At 37.4% G+C, this 13,021-nt stretch overlaps 1 protein-coding gene across 1 annotated transcript; it reads right to left on the bottom strand.

Annotated features, from left to right (window-relative positions):
• CUNH2orf69 (chromosome unknown C2orf69 homolog) lies at window positions 1-12,774 on the bottom strand. Its single transcript, XM_036254671.1, has 2 exons — window positions 12,364-12,774; window positions 1-2,669 (listed from the first exon to the last, which is right to left on the bottom strand). The coding sequence occupies exons 1-2, from the start codon at window positions 12,691-12,693 to the stop codon at window positions 1,842-1,844; spliced, it is 1,158 nt and encodes a 385-aa protein (XP_036110564.1). The 5' UTR covers window positions 12,694-12,774; the 3' UTR covers window positions 1-1,841.
• Between the last annotated feature and the right edge of the window lie 247 nt (window positions 12,775-13,021).

Genomic DNA, 13,021 nt, shown 5'->3' on the forward strand with positions numbered 1-13,021 from the left:
TAATATCCATTGAACATATATAAAAAATTAAGCATTCACATGACTTGATAGTGAAAGAACCCACATTTTTAAGTATCTCAGGTGTTTTATAATGAGAATCCTGCTGAAAGTCCTACTTTTTCCATTTTAATCATACAAAAATAAATGCCTTTCCTTCCACACTCATTAAAGCATTCAGTAATTTAGCTATTTTGTACCAGATACACATGAATTTAACCAAGGATTATGAAACCTTAAAATAAGTCAATAAATTATAATGCTTTAAGGTAATAAAATGCTGGAATCAGGCTGACTAGTTTCCTTGATACCAGTTTTTGGTCTCAAAAGAAACAGGTATTTAAAGGAACTGAAGCATTATAAAACTACTTTATCCTAAAAGAAAAACAACAATAAAAACTCGATACTATTCTGTAATTTATAGAATTAAAGGATGCTATTTATACTCATTCAATAAGAATCCTTTCTCATAAGTCCCTGGATATTTGGAATGTGTTTATAGTCATTAAAATACAATTTGGGGGGGAAAAGACAATTAACATTTTCACTCTATATTGTTTTATAAATTTAGGTCTTCCCGGTTATTAAGATATTAAGCTTGTCTTTTTCAGTCTGAAAGCAGCATGTTACTTCCCTGCTTTATTTCAGGCCCTGCAAAAGCTAGATTTAAATAAAGTGACCACTCACCTTTTAAACACAGAGCAATGTTTTAATGTTGGTTGACATTAATTAGATCTTGGTTTCTCAAAATGTATTTATCTAGGTCAAGAAAAACAGGCAGAAGGAAACCTCACCCAAATTATGTAGCAGTGTTAAGCAAATTCAGTTTTTGAGCCAAAATTAAATTATGTTTCTTCAAACTTTCCCTTGTAACTTTTCTTATAGCAATATAATTTTTGCATTCTGGCCAAAGAGAGCTGCTTTCTTTTGGCAGACAGAACCATGCTTCTGGAGAAACACTGACTTAGATCTATAGAATCTGTCCCCTTGTCAAGAGAACACTAACAAATAGAGTGTTATATATTTATTTTACCTAAGTTGATCTCTCTCAAAAGACTGATATAAAAATTTTTCAATCTTTAATATATTTTTACCCAATATACATAATTATGTTCACTTTAAAACGATGTTCCCAAAAGAACTGGTTTTTGGCCAAGATTTAAGAAACTCCAAAATATCTTAGCCAAAATTTGTCAATTAAAATTTTAGCCACAGTGCTTAGGTGTAATGTTTTTAAAAACCAACTTTACAGTACTGCACATTCTTGGATATTTGGAAACAAGTATATTGACTCTTGAGAAAAAACACTCAGTGGCACACTAAAGAATGATTCTATGAGTTTACAAAACATAAAGGCAGAGTACAGTTATTCCAAAATGATGGAAAATATCCATGTGCTTTTACTTTGTTTTAAGAGAAATGGAGTGTTTCTACCCAAAAGTTTTCAGTACCCAAACCGCTAATTACTGTTAAAATGCCACCAAAATTAGTTTTGAGCATTACTCAGAAAATAAACTATTTCCAACAATAACAATTTTAATTACCTTTTATAAGGACTATATTGTAACTTTCATGAAGGGTCTTATAGATCTCCTCATAGGATTATCACAAACCTAGATTTCAAACTAATTCTAACCCAGTCCAAATTAAAAACTGTTCACATTCATAAGCAAGAAATACTATTGCACATTATATTCATATTTTAGGAATGTGTTCCCTGCCCCACCCAAATGGATGTATTATCTATGAATTACATCTCATTATCTGAATTTGTAAAACTCAAAAGTGCTTTTTCTCTTCCACTGAACAAGTACATTAATATTCTCGAAGTACATTCTGTAGTCTCAAAATACTTCATGAACCCTGAAGTGATTCTCTATGGAAGGAGCTTCCTTTACAAAATGAATTTGGCTAGTCACCTGCATACCAAAATCTCTAAGTATCTGAACAAATTTCTTGTGCTCCTTTCCAATCCAAGATCTCATTGGATCACGTACTTGGTAAGGTGTTACATGGGTGTGAACAATAATCCCTGTTTGTGCAAATTCTTTCAAGACTTCTGGATAAGTAATCCAAGTATTGCTTCCTCCAGAATGTCCACCATCCAGCCAGTACATTGTTTTTATGCTGTCAATAAAAGCATCTATGTTCTTGTCTTTCTTAGCTTCTTTCAATTCAAAAAGTAACTGATTCAGAACAACACAACCTTTACTGAATCCAATCAAAGTAAAAGAAGCACCCTTTAGTGATGGTGGATAAAAAGTCATGGCAGACTCATCAAAGTTTTCACAGGGGCTCTCTTTTTCTCCCTGACAACCATTAGTAGTATGAGAAGAACTGGATCTATAATTAGATGCTTTGGAGTCCTTATTCAAATCTTTCACATTCTTCTTTGATAGCAAACTGTTCTGACTTAAGTTAAAAGCATTAACTAATAACATATAAAGGTGCTTAAAAGCTCCAAAGTCAGTACTGTGTTCTGGAGCACCAAACATATTACTTTTCACAAAATTGTCATAGCAGCTGAATTTGTGTAAATGCATTCGGGAACACTTTATCACCCAAATATAACTATTGGGGAACCGTTGGGCTAAAATGGTGGCAACATTTTCTAGACTCCAGTTTTCCCACTGATAATTCTCAGGATGATGAGTCATAATTTCATGATAATTCTGAAAAGTAAGAAAGATGAAACAAGCATTAAATACATATATATACAAAATTATTTCCACAAAATAGTTTCCTATTTTTATTGTGGGGGAAGTTGAGCTGTTATAACCTATAGTTAATATACTACACATGAAAACTATAAATCTGTCATTACTTTCTGGTTATAAAATTTTGCTCAAATTACCTCTTCTGTTTAAGCTTCCAATCCATTAAAAGACAAGGTTATAAGACATAATAGCTAAATAGCATAGTAAGAATTTAAATAAAACACTTCAGAAGGATCATAGACATTTTTAATAAATTTTATTTAATATACATACAATCTATTATTTGTAACACAGTAACTGAAAATAAAAATTTGGTCTATTAAACAGTTTTTGACCACAGAATTTTAAAATATTTTCCTATTAAAGCTGCTATCCTGAACCCCTTCCTATCTGGATTACTCTAGCAACCTGAATGCTATGTTTTATTTTGATTTTTGTTTTACAAACAAAGCTGCAATGAACATTATAGAAAAATCTTTTCATACATCTGTGATTATATCCTTAAGAATAAATTCCTAGATATGGAAAAACTAGGTCAAAGAATATTCATAATTTGTTTTCTATATGGACTACAATACTATTTCCCAGAGAATTATGTTTAATTTTCCTTTTATCTTTGTTAAATATCATAGGCACAGGAATGATATTCTAGTTTGGGTTTACTAGAAATTTGAAGTTGAAATTTTGTTCATATATTTATTAGGTATCTGGATTTCTACTTGTGCAAGTTCATATCTTTTGCCCTTTTAAAATTGGATCTTATTGCCCTGGCCAGTTTGGCTCAGCGGTTAGAGCATTGGCCTGCAGTCTAGAGACCGGGGTTCGGTTCCCGCTAAGGGCATGTACCTCGGTTGCAGTTTGTCCCCGGCCCTGGTTAGTCGTGCGGGTGGCAGCCACTCGATGTGTACCTTCCACGTCCGTCGATGTTTCTCTCTCTCTCTCTCTCTCTCTTCCTCTCTCTCCCTCCCACTCTATCTGAACAAAAAATGGAAAAATGTCCTCGGGTGAGGATAAAAAAAATAAAAAATAAAACTGGATCTTATTTATTTATAAGCATTTTATATGTATGAATAACTTTTTACTTAGGTTCTAGGACATGCATGTAAATTTTGTTTTCCTCTTAATTTTCATTCATAGCTTTTTTTAAAAAGGGGGGAAATTCATTAAAATGTATTCTATAAAATTTATTGGATACCTAATGATTGGGTATGGATCAGAACAGACTAAACTCCTGTCCACATGGAGCTCACAGTCTAAGTAGAGATACACAACAAACAACTCCATTAGTAAATAGAGCAACACTTTCCAACAGAAATATAACATGAGCTACACATAAAATTTTCTAGTAACTACATTCAGAAAGTTCACAGGTGAAAATTATTTTTAATAATACATTTTGAGCACAATATATCCAAAATATTACCATTTCAACATATAACCCATATAAAAGAAACTACTGAGAGAGTATTACATTTATTTTTCTTACTAAGTCTTTGCAATCCAGTGTATTTTATAGTTACAGCACATCTCAATTTAGGTGCTAAACTTTCAGTGGAAATACTTAACTGAATTTAGATTTCATAAAATCTACAGCTGAAAAAGTAGAATCACATACCAAGTTGTTCAAGTATATTTAAAACTTTTCCAGGAACTGACTGGAGTATCAGTTTTTAGATTTAAAATTAAATGCAATTAAAAATGTATTTCCTTGATTAGACTAACAACATTTCAATAGCGACCAGTGGCTAGTGGCTGGCTGGATAGCACAAAACATTAGATGGTGGTAAATGCAATGGAGTATAATAAACAAAGCAGGAAAAAAGAAGTGCAGGGTTTTGGAGAGTGTGGTAGATTATTATTTAAAAAACAGGGTGGTTTCCAATAAAGTGATAGTTGAGAAGGACCTGAAGGAACTGAGGGAGTGAATCATATTTCAGGCATAGGAACTGCAACTGGCAAAAGGCCCTGAAGTGGAAGCATGCTTGGCATAACCAAGAGGCCAAAGGAGCGCCAGTGGAGTGAAAAAGCAGCAAAAGTCATCACTAAGAAAGAGATTGCTGGGGAGGAGGAACGAGCAGATCACACCTTGTAAGACATCATGAAGACTTTGGCTTTTGCTCTGATAGGGTTTGGAGCAGAGGGCTGATATAATCTATATTTTGAAAGATTACTATTTGTGAATGGGGCAGCAGTTGAAGCAGAGGCTACTTAAGTGTAATCCTGATGAGAGAAGACAGCTTGAACCAGAGTGGTAGTAGAACTGAAGGTGGTAAGTGGTTAGATTCTAAATATATTTTAAAGGTAGAGTCAACAAAACTTGCTGATGGACTGGATATAGGGTATGAGGAAAAGAAAGAGTTGTGATTCTTCCTTATTTCTAACATATATATATCTATATCTATCTATATATAGATAGATATAGATATATCTATATCTATCTATCTATCTATCTATCTATCTATCTATCTATCTATCTATCTATCAGATTTAAATGTACCTCACTTTTTTTTTTTTTTTTTTATCCTCACCCGAGGATATTTTTTCCTTTTTTTTTTTTTTGTACAGATAGAGTGGGAGGGAGAGAGAGAGAGAAACATCGATGTGAAGGGACACATCGAGTGGCTGCCACCCGCATGACCAACCAGGGCCGGGGACAAACTGCAACCAAGGTACGTGCCCTTAGCGGGAACCGAACCCGGGTCTCTCCGGACCGCAGGTCGACACTCTAACCGCTGAGCCAAACCGGCCAGGGCTAAATGTACCTCACTTTTGATTTAGTAATCCTACTTTTAGGAATTTATCTCAGTTGATATACTTGTGTACACACATAAATAAATACGAATGGGGCAGCTCTATGAGTATCATATGGGTTGTAAAATGGTGGAAAAAAAAAACAACCCTGTATGCCATGCCACCATTTGTGTTTTTGGTTTTTTTTTTTTGGTACCTGCCCCTAGTGGGAACCGAACCCGGGACTCTCTGGTCCACAGGCCGACGCTCCAACCGCTGAGCCAAACTGGCCAGGGTCCATTTGTGTTTTTTAAAAAAAGTTTGCATCAACATAAAATATCTATGGAAGGACATATAAATCGGTAACAGTGACAGCCTTAGGGAAAGGAAATGGGAGACTAGAGGAAATGGGATGGAAGGAGGCTTACTTTTCAATGTACAACCTTAAATGGACTAAATTTTTAGCAAAATGCACATTTTTTCCATTAAAAAAGTAGAACTAATAAACATAATACTATAAAAATTTAGTCTATATCTATAAATATATAAGATAGAAAAATCCTCCATAAAATCACCAATTAAAACTAATCATTATTGCCCTGGCCAGTGTGGCTCAGTTGGTTGGAGTGTTGTCCTATACACCAAAAGGTGGCAGGTTCGATCCCCAGTCTGGGTACGTGTGGGAGGCAACCAGTCGATGTTTCTCTCTCCTATCAATGTTTCTCTCTCTCTAAAATTAAAAAAAAAAATTTATAAAAATTTTGGTGTTTTCTTTAGTATACAAATACATATGCAAATATGTATATCAAAAAAGCATTCTTTACTTCTCCCCCAGCAAGCTTATATATATAGTTTTCACTTAAAAATATAATATAGGTATGATTCCATATCAATAAATATAATTTGCATCATAATTTTTAGACTTCCCATCAGAAAGATTAATACTAATTTACATTCCAACTAGAAGTATATATGAGTGCTTATTTTCCCACATCCTAGCCCACACTGGCTATTAACACTAATTTTTTAAAATCTCCCCTACTATGATAAAATGATGTATACTTTTGCTTTAATTTCCATGTTTTGATTCCTAATCAGGGGAATATTTTTCTGTTTATTGGTAATTTTCATTTCTTTTCTTTTTTTGTTCATTCTTTTTTCATGTCCTTTGATAATTTTCCCAATAGGATGCTCAAAGTCCTTCATGATGTATCTCATTAATATTGTTTGTCACATATTTTAAAAGGCTATCATTTAATTTTTATGGATTATGCTACTGCCTTCTGCACATCAGATTTGTGATAAAAGTATGGTAAAATTATCATAGGAGCTTATATATGAAACAGATCATAAAAATTCATTTTATAGCTAAGGAAACTGAGGTCCTAGAAAACTATACAGTTATTTATATAGTTATTTAGTTAATGAGCTAAAATTAACTCAAGATTTTATGATTCTGTTTAGTCGCTACCACATGGGAGGTGGTAAATCTAAAAACTTGGTATTTTATTTCCCCCATGATCAAAGGAGAAATGCTTATATTAAGGATCTGTGTGTACTAAAATGTAAAAATGGCATTCTAACTGTTGTGTCATAGCCCAGATCTGAGAACAATGGATAAGTAGTTCTGTATTTGACAAAAGACACGAAACAGTTTCACAGGACTTGCTAATTAGAAGCCCAAACTGGTTCTGCAACCCAGATAATATACCATTGCAACATACAGAAAAGGCTAAAGACTATGGAATGCACTTCTTTACCCTGGCATGCTTATCTTCATCCCAAGTGAGGCAGGTGGCAACAGAATCTCCTGGAGAGAGATTAAAGATGCTTACTGCAAAGGCAGATGCTTGCTAACCTGCAAAACTTATGGCCCACCTCACACTGTTACTGAAGTAAAGGTACAAAGGATTTTTAGGAAAACTTAACATGTGTCTCCAAGAATTTAAAAGACATTCATGATAAAAATTTAAGCTAGGTGGCCTAGTCTTATAGTAGAGTGAGGAGAACTATACTGGGTACAAGCTATACTTTCACACACACAAAAAAATGGGGCAAAGGGGAATCTTTGCTGAGCATAGAGTAGATGTCCTAAGTAAGCAAGATAGAAGGACCATAGCAGGATCCAGCCTAAGAAGAAGGCTGCCTGACAGAGCCCTAGGGGAATATGATCAGGTGTGAAATAATAGAATATATATACAGGGTGGCACAAAAGTAGGTTTACAGTTGTGGGTACGTGAAACAAAGAGTTTATTCATGCATTATTATTTATTATTGTATTATTTTCTGTACCAACAACTGCAAACCTACTTTTGCCCAACCATACACATGCACACCTGCACCTTTGCCATGATTCCTGGCACAGAGTTCCTAAAACCCTTGAAATTTCCTGGGTGACTCTTGGTGTGCCCCTGGATATGGACTAATCACCAGAAAGATCAAGACATGATCAGAAATTTGGAACTTTCAGCCCCACTACCCATTCTCCAGCAAGGGGCTAGAAATGGAGTTCATGACAGATCATGACTATGCAATGAAGCCTCCATTAAAACCCCCAAAGTACAGGTTTGGGTATCTTCTGGGTTGGTGGACATGTGGAAGTGCTAGGAAAGTGATGTGCTCAGAAAGAACAAGGAATCTCTGCAACTCTTCCCACATACCTTACCCTAAGCATATCTTCCAGTTGGATGTTCCAAATTAATGAAAATCTAGAAAAGGCAAAAACTATAGTGAAAGAAAGCAGATTAGTGACTTCATGGGGCTGAGAGAAAAGAGACTGACCAAAGTGGGACATAAGGGTACTTTTTAGAATGATGGAGATGTTGTATAACATGACTGTGATGTTAGTTACATAACTGTAATATTTGTCAAAATTCATCAAATTGTAAGCATACCCTTTAAAAAGAAAGAGATAAGTGTAATTCTATATCATGAGGTTTTAGTTCCCTTTTTTTTTAATCTTCACCCGAGGACACTTTTTGATATTTTGTTCAGATAAAGTGGGAGGGAGAGAAACATTGACGTGAAAGGGACACATCGAGTGGCTGCCATCCACACGACCCAACCAGGGTCGGGGACAAACTGCAACCAAGGTACCTGCCCCTAGCGGGAACTGAACCTGGGTCTCTCTGGACCACATGCTGATGCTCTAACCGCTGAGCCAAACCAGCCTGGGCTATATCATGAGGTTTTAAAAAAGCAAGATAACTGAAGAGAATTAGAAAGCATCTACTTAAAAGAATCCTGATCCCTCTCCAAAATCATTACTGAAGCATAAGAAAAACATCAAGAGATACCTAAAGAAATATGAATTACTATGGCCTCAGTCTTCCTGTAATTCAAATGATAAAAGGACAAGTATAGAATAAGAAAAGGCATACAACAAAAGATGACTGCAAAAGGAAAATCAAAAAGTAATAGTAACCAGGATTTAAAATTACATGGATAAGCAGGTCCAGTTAATACCAAACAATGAATCTATGTTAAGATGAGGTAAAGCTTTCAATGATACCCTACAAAGTTCTGTTTGGCCCTATTCTATTCAATACTTATCCAAATACTTTCAAATGAAGATATAAAAAGAATGCTTATTTTATATATATATATATATGATACAAAATAATAGTTCTAAAAGGATCAATACACTAAAAACATGGGCTGTGTCACAGGGTAAATTTCATATGGATCAACATCAAGCTCAAAAGAATCAAGTACAAGGCTATGGATGAGGAAATCTGAGTCTAAAAGCATTTCATATAATAGCCAAGACTTACCAAACATTTCATGCAATATTCAAAGTAACTTACATACATTTATTCATTCAACAAGTCATCTACTGAACACCTACTACATACCAGTCACTAAGTATCATAGATACATCAGTGAAGAAAACACTGTAGTAGTAGAAGACAAAAACCAAAACGAATGAATAATATACTTGATTATTAAACAGGATGGTTAGAAGAGGCTTCACTATAAAGGTAACTTTAGAGCAAAGATGTGAAACAGGTGAGGTAATGAATCCTACATATATCTACATGAAGACTGTTCCTCCAGGCAGTATTTTCAAAGCTTTTGAGGTGAAGTGTGCCTACCATGAGCAATTTGAAGAAGGCTGGTATGGCTGGAACAGAGTAAAAGAGAAAAAGGAGAATCAGAAAAGCAACAAGGTGGGAAAAGGTGAAGATAGTGAAGGGCCTTGCAGGCCATCAAGAGGTTTCTGGCCTTTACTCCAAGTGATATGAGAAATTACTGGAATTTTGAGCACAGAAGTGTGTCATGATTTGACTTCTACTTTTAAATGATTATTCTGATCACTTTTAGATACATTAAGGACATGAAGCCATTTTATTGAGGGATTAAGAAATGAAGTGTGAAAGAGAGGACTAAAAAGTAATGTCAAGATATCTAACTTGAGCAACTAAAAAGGAAATTTTTATTAACTGAGATGAGGAAGACTGTAGTAAGAATAGGTTTAGAGGCAAAGATCCCAAGATTTTTAGGTTTGAGATATCTATTAAATATACAAAATGAAATAGTGTGCAAGCAATTGGTAAGTCTAAAGTTTGCGATTTATGTCCAGGCTATATACACAAATGTTGAAGGTTGTCAGAGAACAGGTAATATGTAAGGCCACAGGTCTGAAAGAGATTACCAAGGAAGTAAAGGCACACAGAGAAAAGGCCCTAGAACTGAGTACATGGGTACCCCCATAATTGAAGAGGTAATTAGAAAGAAGAGGTAATTCATTGGGTATTCACATATTTAATCCTTATTGATATCCTATAAATTATTATTCCTATTTTATAGTTGAGGTAGCTGCCACTGGTCAGAGATTTAACAGCTAAAAAGTGCAGAATCAGGGTTTAAACCTAGGCAATCTGGCCTAAAAGCCTTTTGTAGCATTATCTTCTATTTCTTCTCTAAAAGACCTGGATTTTTAGAGCACTTCATACTCTGCATAAAACAGTATATCACTGTCCAAAAATCTAATGGAATCTCAAGCTACATAAAGAAATGGATGATGTCAAAACAAAAGGAGGTATTACTCTAACTAGCATTTTTTAGACCTCACCTGAAGACTTATGTTCTGGCTGGCATATTTTAAAAACATTTAGTAGATGTTTTATCATCATCATCATCATCGTTATAGATGCACACAACAGCTAGTCCACAATCTGGAAGTCTCTATCAGCAATGTCATGATGTTTTCCTAAACTGAGCAATAGGGCACTGATTAAGTAAGCTTTTTCTCTTAAATCTAAATATCAGACCGACTGGCGTGGCTCAGTGGATTGAGCGTCCTCTTATGGATTGAGAGGTCCCAGTCCAATTCCAGGTCAGGGCACATGCCTGGTTTTTGGACTTGATCCCCGGGGGGCCTGCAGGAGGTAGCCAATCGATGTTTCTCTCTCACATCATGTTTCCCTCTCTCTCAAAAATCAATAAAAACATATTTTTAAAAAATAAAATAAATCACCCCAGCCGGTTTGGCTCAGCAATTGGAGCATCGGCCTGTGGACCAGAGAGTCCCAGGTTTGGTTCCTGCTAGGGGCACGTACCAAAAATAAATAAATAAAGTACAAAATAAAATAAGCCTAAATATTAGGGTTTTTTCATAGTATTTATTAGCAGTCAACTATTTTGAGGACAAGAGAAAAATATTACAGATATCTTTTTTTTTAATCCTCACCTGAGGACAGTTTTGCATTTACCTTCAGATAGAGTGGGAGGGGGAGAGAGAGAGAGAGAAGCATCGACTGGTTGCCACCTACACGACCCCAACCGGGAATGGGGACGAACTGCAACTGAGGTAGATGCCCTTAGAGGGAACTGAACCTGGGACCCTCTGTTCCGGGGCCCATGCTCTAACCGCTGAGCAAAACTGGCCAGGGCAACTACAGGTATCTTAATCACTATTTGACTCAGGACACAAAGTTTTAAGTATATCTTTTTAAATCATCAATTTCAAAAAATAATAAATTAATACTGTTTCATGGACTAAGAAATACACCTAGCCATATTCTAGCTTTACCTGTCTATACCAATAGTATTCCATAGAACTTTCTGTGATGATGGTAATGCTCTGTGGGAATGCTCTTCTGTATTTGCCTTACTCATTACAGCACACACAGACCTCAGCTGCGGCTGAGCACCTGAAATGCAGCTAGTGTGACTAAGGAACTGAATTTCTATTTAAATTAGTTTAAATTGCCACATATAGCTTAATGACTACTGTTTTGGACAGCAGGTTCTAGATTAAGATCTAGACTGATACCCAGATTTCCAGGACAAGATATCCACAGTAATTTGCCTTAAGCTATAATAATAAAGATAAAATCACACCCACACAAAACAAAAGTACAAAATTTAGGTGAGCATCAAAGTAGTGACATGCTTGGTAGTCACTGTCCCTTTTCTCCACCCACTGTCCCTTTCTTAGGGTTACTGTCATACCCTTGATTTTCTTTCTTTCTTTCTTTTTTTTTTTACTTGTTTGCTTTTTAATAACTGCCAGCGGAACACTATGCGCTAAGTTAATTTAAAGGCCACCTGTCTCCTGCTCCACACACACACACGCACACACACACTCCTCTGAGAAACCAAGTCACAGAAAGAATATATATTATGCGTCTCATTTCTTGTATGTTTCAAATTCTACTCCCTTGAAGCCTGGACTGAGAGCTGTCTCTTCGGAGGTCGTAACTCTGCAAGGACACCTTCCCTCTGGGGCTACAAGAGGAAGGGGTGGGGGTGGAAGGGGAAGTTTGGGATTTCGTGGAGTAACGAAGAGCCACCCCCGAGCGCACGTGTGGCTGTGTCGAGGCGGGGACCGGCAGCAGCTGCGAGGAGAGAATCTAGGGAATTCGCACACATGCACAAGACGAAGGAACAGGTGCCCAGGCAGGCCCCAGGTTACCTGCACATCCCCTGGGAGATAGAGAACGTGATGCTGGGGCGGCGGCGGCAGCTCCTCCGTCCGGTCCCCAGGGAGATCCCGCAGTTCGGGCCCCTCCGCCGCCGCCAGCAGGAGCAACTCGTTGGTGCGCTGCGGATCGGCTCCTGGCACCGTGGACAGCCGCAGGCAGTGGCGTCGGCGCCCCTCGGCCGAGGGGGAGCATCGCGCAGAGGTGCTGCCGCCCAAGTTCATGGTTCCGGCGTGACAGCGTGAGGCGGCGATTATCCCGATTCCGAGCTGCGGCAGCAGAAGCAGCAGCGGCGGCGACCGCAGGAGTCCGAAGCTCCACATGAGTCGCCGCAGCAAGAACGGTTGGCTGGGTTGGGGCGGTGGAAGGCCCTGAGGGAGGGGCTTCGATAGGCCGCCCAACGGTCTGCGGGAGCGGCCCCGGCGGGAGTCCGCGCGAGGTCGACGACGGCGTCACAGGCAGACGTCTGCGCGCAGCGTGCGTAAGGCAGGAGGGTGTGCGTGAAATCCGACTCGGGTTCCTGGAGAGGACTATGGGGGGCGTGGCCTGAGGAAGGGCGTTTGTGATTGGTGGGTTCTGTCAAAGCGGGAAGTTTGAACGGAAGTCTGGGAAAGAGCCGAAGGACAGCAAAGAAAGAATGAGCAAAGACGC

The sequence above is a fragment of the Molossus molossus genome, unplaced genomic scaffold (genome assembly GCF_014108415.1).
Source record: "Molossus molossus isolate mMolMol1 unplaced genomic scaffold, mMolMol1.p scaffold_m16_p_11, whole genome shotgun sequence".
NCBI lineage: Eukaryota > Metazoa > Chordata > Mammalia > Chiroptera > Molossidae > Molossus > Molossus molossus.